General features: G+C 42.2%; 1 protein-coding gene across 1 annotated transcript in view; it reads right to left on the minus strand.

Annotated features, from left to right (window-relative positions):
- kdm6a (lysine (K)-specific demethylase 6A) overlaps window positions 1-22041 on the minus strand; it is a 93914-nt gene that overhangs the window by 21961 nt on the left and 49912 nt on the right. Inside the window, 2 exon segments of the mRNA XM_064976161.1 lie at window positions 19111-19145; window positions 19957-20011. Coding sequence (XP_064832233.1) covers window positions 19111-19145; window positions 19957-20011 — 90 coding nt within the window.

Genomic DNA, 22041 nt, shown 5'->3' on the forward strand with positions numbered 1-22041 from the left:
AACGTTCCCGTTTTAAACAAGATATTTTGTCACAAAAAGATGCTCGACTATGCATATAATTGCTACTGTTCGAAAGAAAACACTCTGACGTGTCCAGAAATACAAATATCTTCTCTGTGCGTGCCCTTTAACGTGAGCTTCAGGCAAAACCAAGATGACTTGGCATCCAGGAAATGACAAGGATTTTTGAGGCTCTGTCTTTCATGATCTCCTTATATGGCTGTGAACGCAAGAGGAATGAGTCTGCCCTTTCTGTCGTTTCCCCAAGGTGTCTGCAGCATTGTGACGTATTTGTAGGCAGATCGTTGGAAGATTGACCATAAGAGACCACATTTACCACGTGTCCGCCCGGTGTCCTGCGCCGAAATTGGTGCGCAAAAGTCACCTGCCAGTATTTTTCCATGGGGCACAGAGAGAGAAGCAAGCTTCCACGAACTGCATGTCAATGAAGAGATATGTGAAAAAACACCTTGAGGATTGATTCCAAACAACGTTTGCCATGTTTCGGTCGATATTATGTAGTTAATCCGGAAAAAGTTTCACGTTGTAGGCGACTGCATTTTCGGTTCGTTTCGGTAGCCAGGCGCAATGTAGAAAACGGAACGATTTCTCCTACACACAGACGCTTTCAGGAAACACTGCACATTTGGTATGTGGCTGGGAGTCTCCTCATTGAAAACATCAGAAGCTCTTCAAAGGTAAATGATTTTATTTATTTGGTTATCTGGCTTTTGTGAAAATGTTGCGTGCTACATGCTACACAAAATGCTATGCTAGCTTTGCATACTCTTACACAAATTAGTCAATTTCTATGGTTCAAAAGCATATTTTGAAAATCTGAGATGACAGTGTTGTTAAGAAAAGGCTAAGCTTGAGAGCAAACGCATTATTTTAATTTTATTTGCGATTTTCAGAAATCGTTAACGTTGCGTTATGCTAATGAGCCTGAGGCTTAGTCACAATCCCGGATCCGGGATGGGGAGTTTCAAGAGTTAAGGATGAAACAGTTACTGGTTTCACAATAAATCACGGTAAAATTCCCGACGATTAGTATTACAGTTACAAATTGTAATTATCATTAAAACCGTGTTTGGTTACCACGGGTTTGAAAAGCGCACATTAAATACTGTCCAACATCAACCAAAGTCAGCAACAGTCTGACGCAGGTGCAGCATGCAACGTGGGTTTTGTTTTGTGTGAAAACATGGCGGAAGGCAGTGGACATCGCTCGGGAGATTTTTCAGCATTCTAAGAGGACCAAATCTGAAGTGTGGTCGTATTATGGATTTTACAAGAGTGCTGAGGGAAACATAATCGAAGATGGTCACCCTGTCTGAAGAACATGCAAAAAAAAATATTGCTGCAAAGGGGGCAAAACTTCAAATCTCTTGACTGATCACCACCCACTACTTTATAGCGAATGCAAGGTAGGTTAACTTTTAGCTCAATGCATGATGTGTGAACTTTGAAACGGCAGAAAATGTCATGGTTTGTCTGTCTAACTTGCTAATAGCATGACCATAATGTAAACTGAAGCTTTCAGTCTTACATACTCTTGTAAAAACACTACACGTTGTTCTGCTGCTGTATGTGTCGTGTGTCTGCCGACTCTATTCTCCTATTGCACACAATAACACGTTATATAGTTCAGTCACCCAACCAACATATTTTGTTAATTTAAAATCCATCAGACGTCGACTTGGTTGTAAAAGTGTTCCAACAGGAGAAACACTATAGACTCCTCCTCCTATACAAGACTTCTATATAAGACTCATGTATTTATGTCAATTGTTGGGATAATTGCAAATACTATCAGTCTTCTTAAGACTCATTTGTATTTATGTAAATTGTGCACGGGGTCATTGCATATACTCAAATGCAACACAGAAGAATAATAATAATAAAACACCAATAATTGGGAAAACAGGCAACGTGGGTTTTGTTTTGTGTGAAAACATGGCGGAAGGCAGTGGACATCGCTCAGGAGATTTTTCAGCCTTCTAAGAGGACCAAATCTGAAGTGTGGTCGTATTATGGTTAGAAGAGGGGTGGGGGTGTATGCCTCATGGCTAATCACATTGTATAGTGATTTCCAATGGGGTTGGGTGTAATGGTAAATGTCACTAATCACACAACATGTTTTCTAAGAATTTGATTGAAAAATATAATGGCTAACGAGGCATGGTGCGATGAAAGAAACATACAGGAACTCAAATCCTTCTGTTCACCTGATTTAGAATTCCTCACAATCAAATGTAGACCGCATTATCTACCAAGAGAATTCTCTTCGATTATAATCACAGCCGTATATATCCCCCCCCAAGCAGACACATCGATGTCTCTGAACGAACTTTATTTAACTCTTTGCAAACTGGAAACCATTTATCCGGAGGCTGCATTCATCGTTGTTGGGGATTTTAACAAGGCTAATCTGAAAACAAGACTCCCTAAATTTTATCAGCATATCGATTGCGCAACCAGGGACGGAAAACCTTGGATCACTGTTACTCTAACTTCCGCGACGCATATAAGGCCCTGCCCCGCCCCCTTTCGGAAAAGCTGACCACGACTCCATTTTGCTGATACCTGCCTACAGACAAAAGCTAAAAAAAGAAGCTCCCACGCTGAGGTCTGTCCAACGCTGGTCCGACCAAGCTGACTCCACACTCCAAGACTGCTTCCATCACGTGGACTGGGACATGTTTCGTATTGCGTCAAATAACAACATTGACGAATACGCTGATTCGGTGTGCGAGTTCATTAGAACGTGCGTTGAAGATGTCGTTCCCATAGCAACGATTAAAACATTCCCTAACCAGAAACCTTGGATTGATGGCAGCATTCACGTGAAACTGAAAGCGCGAACCACTGCTTTCAATCAGGGCAAGGTGTCTGGTAACATGACTGAATACAAACAATGCAGCTATTCCCTCCGTAAGGCTATCAAACAAGCTAAGCGTCAGTACAGAGACAAAGTAGAATCCCAATTCAACGGCTCAGACACAAGAGGCATGTGGCAGGGTCTACAGTCAATTACGGACTACAGGAAGAAATCCAGCCCAGTCACGGACCAGGATGTCTTGCTCCCAGGCAGACTAAATAACTTTTTTGCCCGCTTTGAGGACAATACAGTGCCACTGACACTGCCTGCAACGGACCAGACCAGCTGGCTGGTGTGTTTACGGACATATTCAATCAATCCCTATACCAGTCTGCTGTTCCCACATGCTTCAAGAGGGCCACCATTGTTCCTGTTCCCAAGAAAGCTAAGGTAACTGAGCTAAACGACTACCGTAGCACTCACTTCCGTCATCATGAAGTGCTTTGAGACTAGTCAAGGACCATATCACCTCCACCCTACCTGACACCCTAGACCCACTCCAATTTGCTTACCGCGCAAATAGGTCCACAGACGATGCAATCTCAACCACACTGCACACTGCCCTAACCCATCTGGACAAGAGGAATACCTATGTGAGAATGCTGTTCATCGACTACAGCTCGGCATTCAACACCATAGTACCCTCCAAGCTCGTCATCAAGCTCGAGACCCTGGGTCTCGACCCCGCCCTGTGCAACTGGGTACTGGACTTCCTGACGGGCCGCCCCCAGGTGGTGAGGGTAGGTAACAACATCTCCTCCCCGCTGATCCTCAACACTGGGGCCCCACAAGGGTGTGTTCTGAGCCCTCTCCTGTACTCCCTGTTCACCCACGACTGCGTGGCCACGCACGCCTCCAACTCAATCATCAAGTTTGCGGACGACACAACAGTGGTAGGCTTGATTACCAACAACGACGAGACGGCCTACAGGGAGGAGGTGAGGGCCCTCGGAGTGTGGTGTCAGGAAAATAACCTCACACTCAACGTCAACAAAACTAAGGAGATGATTGTGGACTTCAGGAAACAGCAGAGGGAACACCCCCCTATCCACATCGATGGAACAGTAGTGGAGAGAGTAGCAAGTTTTAAGTTCCTCGGCATACACATCACAGACAAACTGAATTGGTCCACTCACACAGACAGCATCGTGAAGAAGGTGCAGCAGCGCCTCTTCAACCTCAGGAGGCTGAAGAAATTTGGCTTGTCACCAAAAGCACACAAACTTCTACAGATGCACAATCGAGAGCATCCTGGCGGGCTGTATCACCGCCTGGTACGGCAACTGCTCCGCCCTCAACCGTAAGGCTCTCCAGAGGGTAGTGAGGTCTGCACAACGCATCACCGGGGGCAAACTAGCTGCCCTCCAGGACACCTACACCACCCGATGTTACAGGAAGGCCATAAAGATCATCAAGGACATCAACCACCCGAGCCACTGCCTGTTCACCCCGCTATCATCCAGAAGGCGAGGTCAGTACAGGTGCATCAAAGCTGGGACCGAGAGACTGAAAAACAGCTTCTATCTCAAGGCCATCAGACTGTTAAACAGCCACTACTAACATTGAGTGGCTGCTGCCAACACACTGACACTGACTCAACTCCAGCCACTTTAATAATGGGAATTGATGGGAAATGATGTAAATATATCACTAGCCACTTTAAACAATGCTACCTTATATAATGTTACTTACCCTACATTATTCATCTCATATGCATACGTATATACTGTACTCTATATCATCGACTGCATCCTTATGTAATACATGTATCACTAGCCACTTTAACTATGCCACTTTGTTTACATACTCATCTCACATGTATATACTGTACTCGATACCATCTACTGTATCTTGCCTATGCTGCTCTGTACCATCACTCATTCATATATCCTTATGTACATATTCTTTATCCCCTTACACTGTGTATAAGACAGTAGTTTAGGAATTGTTAGTTAGATTACTTGTTGGTTATTACTGCATTGTCGGAACTAGAAGCACAAGCATTTCGCTACACTCGCATTAACATCTGCTAAACATGTGTATGTGACAAATAAATTTGATTTGATTTTTTAAATAATAATACATTTGCTATTCCCTTGTTTACAGAGTGGGTATGCAGCAGGCAAACCCAGTGACGCTACTGGTCCCTCCTCATCTACAGTTGTGACACAGACACTCGAGCTAGTGTTTAAAAAGGCAGGCTGCTTAGGCACCCACATCAAAAAAATGCTCAAGACCTCAGTGCAGCCCTTTTCATATTACATTGCAAAGGACATGATGCCATTTCAAATTGTTGAGAGAGCTGGCGTTCTGAGGCTGATGAAGATTGCCGTGCCTGACTACAACGTGAATGCTGCTAATTTTCCTTGTTTTTTTTATTTGACTTGCTTACTTAAACTATGTGAAATTAGAATTCAAAATATTTTTTTTAGCCTCATCTATTCTGTGGCTGCATGAAATAAAAAACATAACGTTAATTCAGCAATTTACATTTGTTTACTTAATTTTTGTTCCCCGATGAAACGGTAGCATCCATTACTGTAGGTAGTTAGTGTTGTCACGATACCAGAAATTTGACTTCGATACCAGGTTTAGTATCACAATACTCTATCATGATACTTGATACCAAAATGATACCATGGAAAAAAATAAGGCATATTAGCCAGTCACACAATGGCACTTGATCCAGACAGATATATATATATATTTACCCAGTTAATCAATAGAGATTTACTATTCAAATAATGGTAATTTCTGTAATTAGATTGTATAATTGATTCATTAACGCATACATAGCAGCACCTGAAAAATGTTGGATGTAAAAAAATATATATATATATATATTTTTTTACATCCAACATTTTTCAGGTGCTGCTATGTATGCGTTAATGAATCAATTATACAATCTAATTACAGAAATTACCATTATTTGAATAGTAAATCTCTATTGATTAACTGGGTAAATCAAGATGTAGCCTTATCCACAGTACAGTTGAGTGCATATTCAATAGGAGTGTGTACATGCATTTAGTTATTGAGCTTGTGTTGGCTGATTTCACGGGGCTACATATGACAAACAATCAGTTTCCCTTCCATTTGGGACTTATTTTGTACTGTTCAACAACATTTGCAAAGAAGTAGCTTATTAAAAAAATTAATTGCGCAGCCTGTTATTCATGAGGCAGTCAGTTTGCTGAGGCAATAAATAATCTTTGGGAGAGACATGAGAGAGAGACCAAATTAATAGTTTTTGGTGGCAATCAGCATATTTTGCATTATGGTTTGCATATTATAACAAATAAACTACTAGGGTTGATTGATGTTAGCTTTAGCTTTCAGATAGCAAGGAAAGTTAGCCTACAAAAGCTGGAAGCTACCGGTATCTACTTCTATGGTAAAGTGTTCTAACTTGTAAGGTTCTTTTTTTGTTGCAAACAATAATTAACAGTTTTGACATTTGTACACAGCATTCGTACATGCTGTGTTGCATTATTTAAGTGTGTTAACTCATGTGCAGCATGACTGCAGCCCAGACTCCCAGTGCGGGCTAGCAATGAGTAAAGGCGTCCGCATGCTTCCCAGCCGAAACAGTTCGGTAGAGTTCATGTATATATTATGACGACATTTTGTTCATTTTGAACTTTGAGGGTTTTTTCGGCTGTTCGGGCATACAATTATTTTTCTGGAGGCAAGCCGAATTCTACGCCCCTTCGTTGATGATTGGTCAACAGTAGGGATTCTTCAATAAAGTTGTGTTGTCATTCAATGAGAGACGACTAGTTTTCATGCACATTTAGAAAAATATATACTGCACCAAACATCTTAGTTAGTTGTAAAATTGTGTGACTAAGATCTTTTCGGCAAAAACGCCAAAATTAATGACAGATTTCATGAGTTATCTTGCTAAGGCATCTCAAAATGGACAAACAGTATTATTGCTGCTTTTTTCTTGTTTTTCAAGTGAAAGTCTTTTAAGGGAGTTTACGAGCACACTCGTTCGGCTAGGCGCCAGACAAACTGAAGCATGCTGACGCCTTAAGTGAATCAGGCATAGTGTGCGCTATAATAAGGGGTTGGCTCACTGGCGGACCGGACATACCCACAGCCCCCTCAAGGGGTGGGGGGTATGAGCTCTGGAGGCTCATGCGCATGTCACCAATGTATATTTTAAAATGTAGTAAATCATTTTGACAGTAACCCTGTAAAAGTAATTTTATTCATAAACATCTTTCATTTGTACTATATGTACTAGAAAGCTAAGTGTTTGCTTCAGGAATGTGACTGAAAAACTGCCCCAGGACTTATAAATAATTAAACTGATAGAAATTATAAGGGGGATATCAGTGAACAAATGCTATGGTCAAGGTTACGACGGCGCCAGTGCAATGAGTGGCGCTTACTCAGCTTTCAAAACCTCATATCAGACCTAGAGCCTAATGCTTCCTATGTAGTTTTTCATGAGTTTTAGTTTAGAAAACAATCACGCCACAGAAGTGATAGTTTCAGGGATGGAAAGAAACAGCTTGATTGCCATAGCAACAACAAGGAAACTGGGCAGAAGTGAGGAGTGCTTCAAATACAGCAGTACTGCAACATCTGTAATTAAGCCTTGTTCTCCTTAATTGCTGGCCTCAACACATTAAGAAAATAGATTAACTGTATAGGAAGCTCTGGGGACAGGTCGTCTTGATACTGGACAACCAATAAGACGCAGATGCAAACAGATTATCATATTTAGTGGACAGTTCTGGTTTGCTTGAACCTAAAAGCGATTTGGGATTTTTGTTCATACTGGTGAGTCGGCGTTTGAGTTGTGTGGTTGCAATATCAACAGTCCATTATCTCTGGTGTATCTTGGCATGCATCATTCAAGACAAAGTTTAAAATGTGTGCAGCGCAATGGACGTATAATGCACAGTGTCTCAGGAAAGACTGTCTGGGTTGGCAATACTCAGTATAATAAACAGCCGGGCCTGCAACCTGGACCTGCAGGCTGTGGTGAAAACATTTGCACACAAAAAAAATAGGACTTCAGGAGACCCGGGGAGTCTGGAGTTAAATCAAATTAAACTTGTTTCCCTCATTGTTAGGCTATATGATGTGTAATGTTTATAAAAAGTTTATAAATAACGCCTACTTCGCAGCTGAAGTCTAAATTTGGGTGGTATCGAGATTTTCATATCTCCTCTCTACCTTCTCTCATCCCGGGATTTATGGTATTACAGGTTTAGTACTCAAGGGGCGCCAGAAAACGAAGAAAAAAATCCCAAATGGGTGTCTATTACCAGAATGCTAACCATATTAGCAAATGTAATCGCGTATTTCCATGGAGGCTGCTAGCTAAATATGCTAACGAGCGCAAACGTAAATTTAAAATTGCAAAGAAAGGCAATTCAGCTCACATATATAGGTAGGAGCTACTGAATGTCATTTTTGGTGAGTTTGGATGTTTTACAAGCAAATATGAACGAGAGACATTGTGCAAATGAACAAAGTTTTGAACAGTACTGGCTCTGGAGTAGCATGTGTACAGGCTGTGTCTGTGTGGAGTCTGGAGGAGAATGGGGGGAAGGAGCAGAGAACAAAGAGGAGACAAAAGGATAGCAGTGGAAGCTGTGAATAGAGAACTCATCCAAAGCGCATTGACTTCTCAAACACGGCAGAAAGGTAATACAATATGATGCTGCGTCACCTTATGAATTCATCCACTTTGATAACGCAACCCCTAAGTTTAACCTGCTAGTTAACGCAGAAGTCTGCATTTTTTTACGCAGGGAAAAAAAAGATAACGCATATGATACCGCTTTGTAAACGCAGATCTAAAATGCTTCTGACAGTGCTCTGGCTGAAGTGTAGCTACTATTCTACAGTACTTATCTAGGTGTAGCCAGCCTACTTGTCTTGGATGAAATGCAAGATTAACTTTAAGCAAAACATTAGAAAATGTAGCTGGCTACATTCTTTCTATGATAAAAATAAGAAATATGATGGTCATGCATTGTTTTCGCAAAAAAGACCTTGCTCCCAAAAAAAGATTCCAGGTCGCACAGTTAAATATTTAGGAACATATGCAAGGAAAATGTAAAGCCCTGTATGAGTAAAAAACTATAGTGAACCAGTAATCATAATGCTTTAATTAGTTTTCTTACCGATGCATGATCGGTAATCTAACATTTGAATACGTTTTCCTATGCATTTTAAGATGGGTTTAGGCCAGAGTTGCAAAGCTTGGTGACCCTGGTGATATTTCAGATGTTTTTATGGGTGACCTGGTTGGTCATTGAAGTATCCAGCTGCACCCCGATAATTCCTGGCCTAAATGGATGTGGACATTGTGACCACGCTCCAGTCTAGATACATCTTTCCTTGTTGTTATTATGAAACATGAGCAGCATCTGATGCAGCTTCATACGAAATGTAATCTCCTTGGTGTCCGCATCATATAAATTACAGCAGAGGAGATGGATGGCTGTGTACATGCTACCTATTTGTTTTTATCACATACAGTGCCTCGCGAAAGTATTCGGCCCCCTTGAACTTTGCAACCTTTGCCACATTTCAGGCTTCAAACATAAAGATATAAAACTGTATTTTTTTGTGAAGAATCAACAACAAGTGGGACACAATCATGAAGTGGAACGACATATATTGGATATTTCAAACTTTTTTAACAAATCAGAAACTGAAAAGTTGGACGTGCAAAATTATTCAGCCCCTTTACTTTCAGTGCAGCAAACTCTCTCCAGAAGTTCAGTGAGGATCTCTGAATGATCCAATGTTGACCTAAATGACTAATGATGATAAATACAATCCACCTGTGTGTAATCAAGTCTCCGTATAAATGCACCTGCACTGTGATAGTCTCAGAGGTCCGTTAAAAGCGCAGAGAGCATCATGAAGAACAAGGAACACACCAGGCAGGTCCGAGATGCTGTTGTGAAGAAGTTTAAAGCCAGATTTGGATACAAAAAGATTTCCCAAGCTTTAAACATCCCAAGGAGCACTGTGCAAGCGATAATATTGAAATGGAAGGAGTATCAGACCACTGCAAATCTACCAAGACCTGGCCGTCCCTCTAAACTTTCAGCTCATACAAGGAGAAGACTGATCAGAGATGCAGCCAAGAGGCCCATGATCACTCTGGATGAACTGCAGAGATCTACAGCTGAGGTGGGAGACACTGTCCATAGGACAACAATCAGTCGTATATTGCACAAATCTGGCCTTTATGGAAGAGTGGCAAGAAGAAAGCCATTTCTTAAAGATATCCATAAAAAGTGTTGTTTAAAGTTTGCCACAAGCCACCTGGGAGACACACCAAACATGTGGAAGAAGGTGCTCTGGTCAGATGAAACCAAAATTCAACTTTTTGGCAACAATGCAAAATGTTATGTTTGGCGTAAAAGCAACACAGCTCATCACCCTGAAAACACCATACCCACTGTCAAACATGGTGGTGGCAGCATCATGGTTTGGGCCTGCTTTTCATCAGCAGGGACAGGGAAGATGGTTAAAATTGATGGGAAGATAGATGGAGCCAAATACAGGACCATTCTGGAAGAAAACCTGATGGAGTCTGCAAAAGACCTGAGACTGGGACGGAGATTTGTCTTCCAACAAGACAATGATCCAAAACATAAAGCAAAATCTACAATGGAATGGTTCAAAAATAAACATATCCAGGTGTTAGAATGGCCAAGTCAAAGCCCAGACCTGAATCCAATCGAGAATCTGTGGAAAGAACTGAAAACTGCTGTTCACAAATGCTCTCCATCCAACCTCATTGAGCTCGAGCTGTTTTGCAAGGAGGAATGGGAAAAAATTTCAGTCTCTCGATGTGCAAAACTGATAGAGACATACCCCAAGCGACTTACAGCTGTAATCGCAGCAAAAGGTGGCGCTACAAAGTATTAACTTAAGGGGGCTGAATAATTTTGCACGCCCAATTTTTCAGTTTTTGATTTGTTTTTGTTTTTTTGTAAATATCCAATAAATGTCGTTCCACTTCATGATTGTGTCCCACTTGTTGTTGATTCTTCACAAAAAAATACAGTTTTATATCTTTATGTTTGAAGCCTGAAATGTGGCAAAAGGTCGCAAAGTTCAAGGGGGCCGAATACTTTCGCATGGCACTGTAACAAAAGCGCATTTGCGAAAAAAGCATAATCGTTGGACGACTGAACCTAACCATAAACACCAATGCCTTTCTTAAAATCAATCCACAGAAGTAAATATTTTTAAACCTGCATATTTAGCTTAAAGAAATCCAGGATAGCAGGCAATATTAACCAGGTGAAATTGTGTCATTTCTCTTGCGTTCATTGCACGCAGAGTCGGGTATATGCAACAGTTTGGGCAGCCTGGCTCATTGCGAACTAATTTGGCAGAATTTTACGTAATTATGACATAACATTGAAGATTGTGCAATGTAACAAGAATATTTAGACTTAGGGATACCACCCGTTAGATAAAATACGTAACGGTTCCATATATCACTGAAATAATAAACGTTTTGTTTTCGAAATGATAGTTTCGGATTCGGCCATATTAATGACCAAAGGCTCGTATTTCTGTGTGTTATTATGTTATAACTAAATCTATGATTTGATAGAGCAGTCTGAGCGATGGTAGGCAGCAGCAGGCTCGTAAGCATTCATTCAAACAGCACATTCGTGTGTTTTACCAGCAAGTCTTCGCAAGCACAGCGCTGTTTATGACTTCAAGCCTATTAGACTAATGGCTGGTGTAACTGATGTGAAATGGCTAGCTAGTTAGCTGGGTGTGCGCTAATAGCATTTCAAGCGTCACTCGCTCTGAGAATTGGAGTAGTTATTCCCCTTGCTCTGCAAGGGTCGCGGCTTTTGTGGAGCGATGGGTAACGCTGCTTCGAGTGTGGCTGTTGTCGATGTGTTCCTGGTTAGAGCCCAGGTAGGGGCGAGGAGAGGGACGGAAGCTATACTGTTACACTGGCAATACTATAGTGCCTATAAGAACATCCAATCGTCAAAGGTATATGAGATACAAATGGTATAGAGAGAAATAGTCCTATAAATACTATATTAACTACAACCTAAAACCTCTTACCTTGGAATATTGAAGTCCCATGTTAAAAGGAACCACCAACTTTCATATGTCCTCATGTTCTGAGCAAGGAAGTTAAACGTTAGCTTTTTTACATGGCACATATTGCACTTTTACTTCTCCACCACTTTGTTTTTGCATTATTTAAACCAAATTGAACATGTTTCATTATTTATTTGAGGCTAAATTGATTTTTATTGATGTATTATATTAAGTTAAAATAAGTGTTCATTCAGTATTGTTGTAATTGTCATTATTACAAATAAATAAATAGTTAGATTAATCGGTATGGCCTTTTTTGGTCCTCCAATAATCGGTATCGGCGTTGAAAAATCATAATCGGTCAACCTCTAACACACACTGAAATAATTTCACCAAGTTTTATACTGAAAACCAACAAACAAATAAAATTAGTAGCACTATGCACTTTTGGTGTGCATAAACATTAAAATAATAACATTAAAGATGGCACCATGTGACCATGAGAGGTAGAAGTGTCCCTAGTGCAGGTTTAAATGAACACAACCGTAACAAGAAATTTGTTGAGTGGTTGAAAAACGAGTTTTAATGACTCCAACCTAAGTGTATGTAAACTTCCGACTTCAACTGTATGTAGACGATGTAATGACGCCACAAAAAATACAGCGCTACACAGAACAAAAGCAGAAAAATACAAAGCACACACTTCCAACAATAATAATAAATATATCCCATTTAGCAGACGCTTTTGTCCAAAGCGACTTACAAGTCGGCTGGGGCCACTACTTTTACATATGGGTGGCCCTACCGGGAATCGAACCCACGACGCTTGGCGTTGCAAGCGCCATGCTCTACCGACTGAGCCACACAGGACCAACAACTAAACAAGTTCAAGTCCAGGAGTCATTTGAAAGAGTAAGAACATTTCAGCAAGACAACTAAAAGTCAAAATCCATGAACCTTTTCATGTGTGGGTTCCAAACCTCTCGAACTCATTTTTATTTTCTAAGAACAGTTTGAATTGAGGTGTGTTCCGCCTCCTCATTCATTCACATAAAAGTTGTCCTTTCTATATTTGCAGACAATACATGTTTTAGACATTTCTGACCCGGACAAAATTCCCCAAGCACTTTCCAATTGTTTGTGCAGATCAAGTTTGCAGACATTTGCGCATCTCTCATCAGAACAGGATCTGCACACGTGTTCACATTTTCCGTCTGTTGCCCGCATCACAGTCATTGTGGTTTTCATTACCAACAACTTTGGAAATGTGTGTTTCTATCAAAGTGCCTTATTACATTATAATAATTTCTGGTTATCGTGTTATGCTGTTTCTACCACTGCTCACTATGTATGGAGCATAATATATTTGTGTATATTCCTTATGACCGTGGACACGCGAGGTAACGTTACTCATTTCATAACCTTTATGGTGTTATATTAAATCGTGCTTATGTAGCTAGCTACATTCTTCTATTAGCTCTGGAAAACAATGCTAATTGCATCAGAGAAGTATTAGCTTGTGTTGTATTTTGAAGCTACCCTGGACTTATGACTCCCAAGTGGCGCAGTGGTCTAAGGCACAGCATCTCAGTGCTAGAGGCGTCACTACAGACACCCTGGTTCAAATCCAGGCTGTGTTTCTATGAAATTAAGTGCATTATTATGTTAATAGTTTCTGTATGTGATTTGTATGTGAACTGTATGTCCAATTACAAAAAATACCTTGTTCAGTAATCATCTCACCTGTTAGTTGGCAGTGAATTACATGACCATTGAAGGCAGCATCGATCAGATGGAAAAATAACTTCTTATACCACTTGGAAGTTTTCCGTGTGCATTCCACAAATCTGTTTATCATGTCCGCCTTATCCACTGCCCCCATTTTGAGGTTTTAGTCAAGCACACAGTCTGGTTTGATTTTTCTCTCTCCCATTAGGTGGTCCACCTTCCCTGTGGCCAACATGGTTGCTGTATAGACAGTGGAGAGGACAAAGACGTCTCGTTTGTCATACCACTTTACTGCCAGCTGTTGACCGTTCTCCTGGAACTCCACCTCCCCTCTCTGCATCTTCTTGCATCCAAATGCCGGCATCCTTTCCTGTTCGACCTGACTGTGCCACAGGCCCCTGTGCTGTTGGAGAGCAGATGCTGGAAGAGTGTGGGACTGCTGTAACAATTGTCCACATACAAAGTGTGACCCTTGCTGAGATGAGGAGCCAGCATGGTCATCACCATGGACCCGGACACCCGAGGCCCCTCATAATGTTGGATGTCAGTGGTGGACCCTGTGTAAACTATAATGTCCTGGACAAATCCTGTCTTCATGTCGCACATGACAAAGAACTTGTCCCCAAACCTGTGCCATTTGGAGGGAATGTATTGACAGAACGCCAGCCGACCCTTCCATAACATCAGGGACTCATCAATGCATAGGTCCTTGTATGGCACAAAGACTCGACCAAATGCTGATGTCAGGCTGGTAAGAACATTTCTTATTTTGTATAATGGGGTCATTTAGGATGACATTAGCATTGTTGACGAAATACAGGCTTCACAGCAGAAATAGGAAGCCGTCTTGGGGAAAGACGGTGGCAAAGTATTCTCCAGTATTATCTTAGGGAGTTCTACTTTACTATCCCCATGAGCAGGATGGTCACCAAGAAGGTATACATTTTACTAATTGTGCTTGTCAGCCATTTAGCGAGTTTCCCACACACGACTGGCTCTCTCTTCTCTTGTAGTTCCAAGCCGTAGCGATTGGTCTCCTCTACTATCTCTCCCACCAGCTCCACTGTCAGAAACAACTTGAAGCGCTCTGCCTCAGATGGAAATGGCAAGGGGCGTTGCACTCCAGACTGGGACTCATCATCAAAGCAAACAGCAGGGCCAGGAGGGGTGAAATGGCTGGCAGCTTTACAGCTACCACAGAACTCCTGTACTTCATCCACTGTCGGTCTGCCTCCACCACCACCAGCATCTTCAAAGGGACCTGGGACTTCATCCGTGGACAAGGAGTGCTCAGATTCACGGTTCTCAATGGCTACAAGGTTGGGAGGCAGCTCCTCACTGTCAGAATCTGATTCCTGACTTTCATACTCAGACTCATTGTCATTAAAAAAAATCTCCAGAATTTCCGCATCTCCTTTTGAAAAGACATTGCTGATGCTGCAGCTTATCTCACTAGCCTCATACATACAGTGGTGCAAAAAAGTATTTAGTCAGCCACCAATTCGGCAAGTTCTCCCACTTAAAAAGATGAGAGAGGCCTGTAATTTTCATGATAGGTACACTTCAACTATGACAGACAAAATGAGGGGGGAAAAATCCAGAAAATCACATAGGATTTTTTTATGAATTTATTTGCAAATTATGGTGGAAAATATGTATTTGGTCACCTACAAACAAGCAAGATTTCTGGCTCTCACAGACCTGTAACTTCTTCTTTAAGAGGCTCCCCTGTCCTCCACTCGTTACCTGTATTAATGGCACCTGTTTGAACTTGTTATCAGTATAAAAGACACCTGTCCACAACCTCAAACAGTCACACTCCACACTCCTATGGCTAAGACCAAAGAGCTGTCAAAGGACACCAGAAACAAAATTGTAGACCTGCACCAGGCAGGGAAGACTGAATCTGCAATAGGTAAGCAGCTTGGTTTGAAGAAATCAACTGCGGGAGCAATTATTAGGAAATGGAAGACATACAAGACCACTGATAATCTCCCTCGATCTGGGGCTCCACGCAAGACCTCACCCCATGGGGTCAAAATGATCACAAGAACGGTGAGCAAAAATTGCAGAACCACACGGGGGGACCTAGTGAATGACCTGCAAAGAGCAGGTAACAAAGCCTACCATCAGTAACACACTACGCCGCCAGGGACTCAAATCCTGCAGTGCAGGACGTGTCCCCCTGCTTAAGCCAGTACATGTCCAGGCCCGTCTGAAGTTTGCTAGAGAGCATTTGGATGATCCAGAAGAAGATTGGGAGAATGTCATATGGTCAGATGAAACCAAAATATAACTTTTTGGTAAAAACTCAACTCGACGTGTTTGGAGGACAAAGAATGCCGAGTTGCATCCAAAGAACACCATACCTACTGTGAAGCATGGGGGTGTAAACATCATGCTTTGGGGCTGTTTTTCTGCAAAAGGACCAGGACGACTGATCCGTGTAAAGGAAGGAAAGAATGGGGCCATGTATCGTGAGATTTTGAGTGAAAAGCTATCAGTAAGGGCATTGAAGATGAAACGTGGCTGGGTCTTTCAGCATGACAATGATCCCAAACACACCGCCCGGGCAACGAAGGAGTGGCTTCGTAAGAAGCATTTCAAGGTCCTGGAGTGGCCTAGCCAGTCTCCAGATCTCAACCCCATAGAAAATCTTTGGAGGGAGTTGAAAGTCCGTGTAGCCCAGCAACAGCCCCAAAACATCACTGCTCTAGAGGAGATCTGCATGGAGGAATGGGCCAAAATACCAGCAACAGTGTGTGAAAACCTTGTGAAGACTTACAGAAAATGTTTGACCTCTGTCATTGCCAACAAAGAGTATATAACAAAGTATTGAGATAAACTTTTGTTATTGACCAAATACTTATTTTCCACCATAATTTGCAAATAAATTCATAAAAAATCCTACAATGTGACTTTCTGGATTTTTTCTCTCATTTTGTCTGTCATAGTTGAAGTTGTACCTATGATGAAAATTACAGGCCTCTCTCATCTTTTTAAGTGGGAGAACTTGCACAATTGGTGGCTGACTAAATACTTTTTTGCCCCACTGTAAACAACAACACTGAATGGCTCAGAGTGGAAGAGAGAGGTTACGTAATTGACTGATGGCACATGTCACTTGTATCAATAAATCACTATCAGAAAATGTTTTGTGTGGTAATTATTTATACATTTACTGTTTTATTCACATGTTTTAAAGTTCTATTGACAAATCATGCATTCCGATTTTTGCATAGATTATAATGGGTACATGTCATTTTTTGTTGTTGAAGTTTGTACTGATTATGATGAGCTACAAAGCATCCTTGGTTTCACATAATCGTCTGTGGGACCAAAGATGTTATAACAAAATGAGGTGAGTAAAGGTTCACTCATTTTTTGAGAACTTCCGGAAATGAATGGTGGGATGTGAACGATGGTAGACGACACACCCAACATATATACTATAAACAGACCAAACGCATCTTGTCTTCTCTTATTATATTTGGTTACCGTGAGAGAGAGAAAAGCATGGCAGCACGCAGAAACTACCCATCGTAGGATTACTTTCGATTTCCAGAGAGTGTTTTACTCAATTAAAACGGTCCATTCTAAATAAGCGTTCTAATCACACTGGTTTGATCGTACGTTACAGGGACCACTGTAGAATGATCACACCCGTGTGATGGTACGTGTGAAAAGGTTAACACCAAGAATGGAATTCATTGCCCTTGACAATCAACCGTTCCCTATCGTGGATGATGTTGGTTTTCGCCAGCTGGTCGGGCACCTTGAGCCCCGGCACACACTACCAAGTAGGCGCTATTTTTCAGATGTTGCCCTACCGAAACGCACATCTATGAGCTACTTGCTATGGGCGTCACTGCTATTAGCTTCACGGCTGACATTTGGACCAGCGATGTCAGCCCCGTGAGCATGCCGAGTCTGACAGCACAGTGGGTCGACAAGGATTTTGTACTGAGGAAAGCCGTATTGCAACTTGAAAACACAAACACACTCCTAGCGCCATTCGGACAACCGCGTCTGCAGCAGACGTGATACCCTCTGCCATGGCATTGATACGCCTGCTCAACAAAAAACTGCAAACACAGACTGTGGGGTTAAAACTTGAGAAAAGTACTCAAGGCTGTGAACAAGCAATTCGGTGGCATTCTCTCTGAGCCTCTTTACTGTGTCGCCACCATGCTCAATGCTAGGTACAAGGACCGCTACTTCGATGCAGACCAAAAACAGGGTTTATGTGAAATGTTACAAAACACAGCTGGACAAGATGTGCACCGAGGAAGAGAGACCATAGATAGACAGAACGGAAACTTCACTGCTTGACATGTATGATGATGCTGGTTGAGAATGAACAATGAAACAGCACAGTAGAGGTCGACCGATTAATCGGCATAGCCGATTTGTTTTGTTTTCGAAATGATAGTTTCCAGATTTGACCATATTAAGGACCAAAGGCTCCTATTTCTGTGTTTTTTTTATAATTAATTCTATGATTTGATAGAGCAGTCTGACTAAGCAGTGGTAGGCAGCAGCAGGCTTGTAAACATTCATTCAAACAGCACTTTACTGCGTTTGCCAGCAGCTCTTAGCAATGCTTGAAGCACAGCGCTGTTTACGACTTCAAGCCTATCAACTCCCGAGATTAGGCTGGCAATACTAAAGTGCCTATAAGAACATCCAATAGCCAAAGGTATATGAAATACAGATGGTATAGAGAGATCGAGTCAATGCATCATAATTCCTATAATAACTACAACCTAAAATTTCTTACCTGGGAAAATTGAAGACTCGTGTTAAAAGGAACCCCCAGCTTTCTTATGTTCTCATGTTCTGAGCAAGGAACTGTTTTTGCATTATTTAAACCAAATTGAACACGTTTCATTATTTATTTGAGACTAAATTGATTTTATTAAGTTACAATAAGTGTTCATTGTTCATTCAGTATTGTTGTAATTGTCATTATTAAAATTATATATATTAATCGTAATTGGCTTTTTTTGGTCCTCCAAACGGTATCGACATGGAAAAATCATAATCGGTCGACCTCTACAGCACAGCAAGTAAGTGAAATAAATAGGTTTTGATTATTTTTACTGGTAATGGGGACATACGTAAATGCCAACAAAATTACTTTTTGGTCCGTGTGTGTAAAAAGCGCAAAAATTTAAAATATCGGTATAATTTTTTTGGGCAAGGAAAATACAGGGTATTGGTATCGGCCAAAAATGTAATATCGGTGCATCCCTAATAGAAAGATATAGAGATTTATATTTACTAAGGAGAAAGAAGCCATTCATTTGATGGGGCATACTCAACCGACCCACCACCAATATGTAGCACCCACTTGAGGTAAAAACCTGGCTGCTACAGCAGTGCAGCCTTTACTACCAGCACTAGAGAAGAGGAGGGAATAAGGATGGATTTCTTACCTGAATCTCATATAAATGAGCGATGTGGAACTGAACTGTGAATAGAAAAAGAGAGAGCGAGAGATATAAACTGATACACAGGACAGGAGAATAATCACTTACATAGGGTGCTCTCTCACATTTCCCCTAGTGATGCAACCAAAACAGAAGCTACAGCAACAACTGGTAGAAATTCATGATTGAAGAAAAACATGTTTTTACAGAGAGCTATAGCAAATAAATCCATGTACTGTTTCTGTATCCCTGTGGGGAAAAGATGGGTGCAGACCAAAGTAGTCTGCATGGTGTGTGGTTACAGATGGGAGAGGGGGAGGTTAGGTCCCCTGTGTGGTGTGTGTGTGTGTGTGTGTGTGTGTGTGTGTGTGTGTGTGTGTATAGATGAAACTGCTCACATGTAAGTGTGTGTCAGAGTCTCAGCTCTGCTGAGGTACTTTATGCCGATCCCCCCTAATGCTGTCTCCTAGGCAACCCAGTCTTAGGAAGGCGTTCGGAGAGTGTGTGTGTGTGTGTGGGTGTGTGTGTGTGTGTGTCTCCTTGACAACCCCCGGCTCAGGCAAACGGGCTGTGGGGAAATGGCATGACAACTGGGAGGAAATAATCAAATTATAAAAATATCCAGCCGGCATTCTGTGGCCTTTCCTTTATGTGGTTAATACTGAGAAATGGTCAACTTGACAATGTCATATTTAATAATCCAGCAACACATCAGCTCGCCTACCTAACTCAACATGCTGGGAGAGAACAGGAGAGAGAGGTAATGAATTGGGGTTTCAGTGATGGTACCAAACAGGAGAGGAATGCCGTTTGTGCATGCAGGGAGAGAAATGGGGGTGTAATGTTACTTACTTTCAGCTTTGGACAAAGTGCAGGGGTTGGAGTCAATCAAAGCCAGTTGAAAATGCTGCAGAGAGAGAGAGAGAGAGACAGAGAGAGTGACAGAGACAGAGAGAGTGACAGAGAGACAGAAAAACAGAGAGAGTGACAGAGACAGAGAGAGGGAGAGGGAGAGGGAGAGGGAGAGGGAGAGGGAGAGGGAGAGAGAGAGAGAGAGAGAGAAAGTCATGGTTGGAGGGTTTCCATGCAACTTTGTTCCTATATGACAAAGGTTCAGCATTTTACACGAAAGACACACACGTCTGGTTCCTCCAGGCTGACAAACGTCTGCTTAAAAAGTATAACGTGAAACTGATCCAATGGATGGTCTAACGGGGCAACAGACAGAGTGCGTACACAAAGACAGGGTTGCCAATGGCAGTGGTTCTCAAACCTCTCCATGGGGACCCCCAGACATTTCACAATTTTGTTGAAGCCCTGAACTAATCAGCTTCACCTAGTCAAGGGCTTGATGATTAGTTGTGCTATAAAAAAAAAAATCAGGTGTGCTATAGCTGTGGAATAGTTCAAATACATAGAACGGCTGAGGGTCCCACAAGGAGAGGTTTGAGAACCCCTGGCCTATGGGACTAGCCTCCAGGATCCTGCTGCAACGTCTCCTCAACTCTCTGTGGATGATATCATTTTCCCAACTCCCCCTAGTCTAGCGTTTGTAAATCTGAATGAGACTGGATAGGTGTAATCAATATTGCGATAGCCTCACCTAACCTTCCAGAGGGCTCTTCAACATATAATTTTTACCTATCCAGTCTCTTCAGATGTGCACCCACCAGGTGAAGGGAAGGCTAGTCACTCAGACAGACAGACACACCAGCAGCAGACATAGCAGAGCAGCAGCCTTTCACTGCAGCAGAAAGCAGCCCTTTAAACACACACCACACATACCTCAACGACCCCATTACACTGCAGCAACATGACAGAGAGGGGGAGAGAAACAGGGAAGGGGATAACAGAGGCGACCTGCAGAATGTCCTCATCCTCCTCCAATCCTTCATCTCACCACATCATATGTCCATTCATCTTATCCAAGCGGACATTCCTTCTGTTCATCCTTGGAAGAACTTAATCCTCACTCTACCCACACTAGTAACTCTCTGTCTGTCACAGATGACAGGACTCTGGAGCAGCCTGGACACTAATGCTCACGCTTGGCGGATGGGAGTTTAGCCTGGATGCTACTGCAAATGTTAACTTGTGGCTAACCGTTAACCCCACCCAGGGTTCACAGAGAGATTAACCCAGAACACAGAGCCAGGGTGGTAGGTCAGGGCCACCAAGCTTTACAGTAGGGAAGCCAAGTCTACACTCATTGCTTTGGTACAGGATGGAGATCTGAATCACTTTGATCCTCATCCTGCACTGTCAGTTGACACCTCAGCAACAAAACGTCCCAATCCCAACTAATAATCCCTGCTAGTCACTCAAGCAGAAAGCCATCTGCAGCAGACGGTCTAGTCAACCAGTCAGTCAGTCCAGCCAGCTGGTTAAGAGCAGTAGCTCCCCCTCCTGTACCTGGGGCAGGCAGCAGGCCCCAGTCTCAACATGTAGTCTCTACTGGTTTCAGTTGCTTGTTCTGGTGGCTGCAGCTCTTAGAGCAATTTGCTAACCTTGATGTCCTTGCCATGTCTGAATCCTGGCTCAGGAAGGCCACCAAAAATTCTGAGATTTCCATAACCAACTATAACATTTTCCGTCAAATAGAACTGCCAAAGGGGAAGGAGTTGCAGTCTACTGCAGAGATAGCCTGCAAAGTAATGTCATACTTTCCAGGTCCATACCCAAACAGTTCGAACTACTAATTAAAAAAATTACTCTCCAGAAATAAGTCTCTCACTGTTGCCGCCTGCTACCGACCCCCCTCAGCTCCCAGCTGTGCCCTGCACACCATTTGTGAATTGATCACCCCCCCATCTAGCTTCAGAGTTTGTTCTGTTAGGTGACCTAAACTGGGATATGCTTAACACCCCAGGAGTCCTACAATCTAAGATAGATGCCCTCAATCTCACACAAATCATCAAGGAACCCACCAGGTACAAC

Source organism: Oncorhynchus masou, chromosome 10, assembly GCF_036934945.1.
Source record: "Oncorhynchus masou masou isolate Uvic2021 chromosome 10, UVic_Omas_1.1, whole genome shotgun sequence".
Taxonomy (NCBI): domain Eukaryota; kingdom Metazoa; phylum Chordata; class Actinopteri; order Salmoniformes; family Salmonidae; genus Oncorhynchus; species Oncorhynchus masou.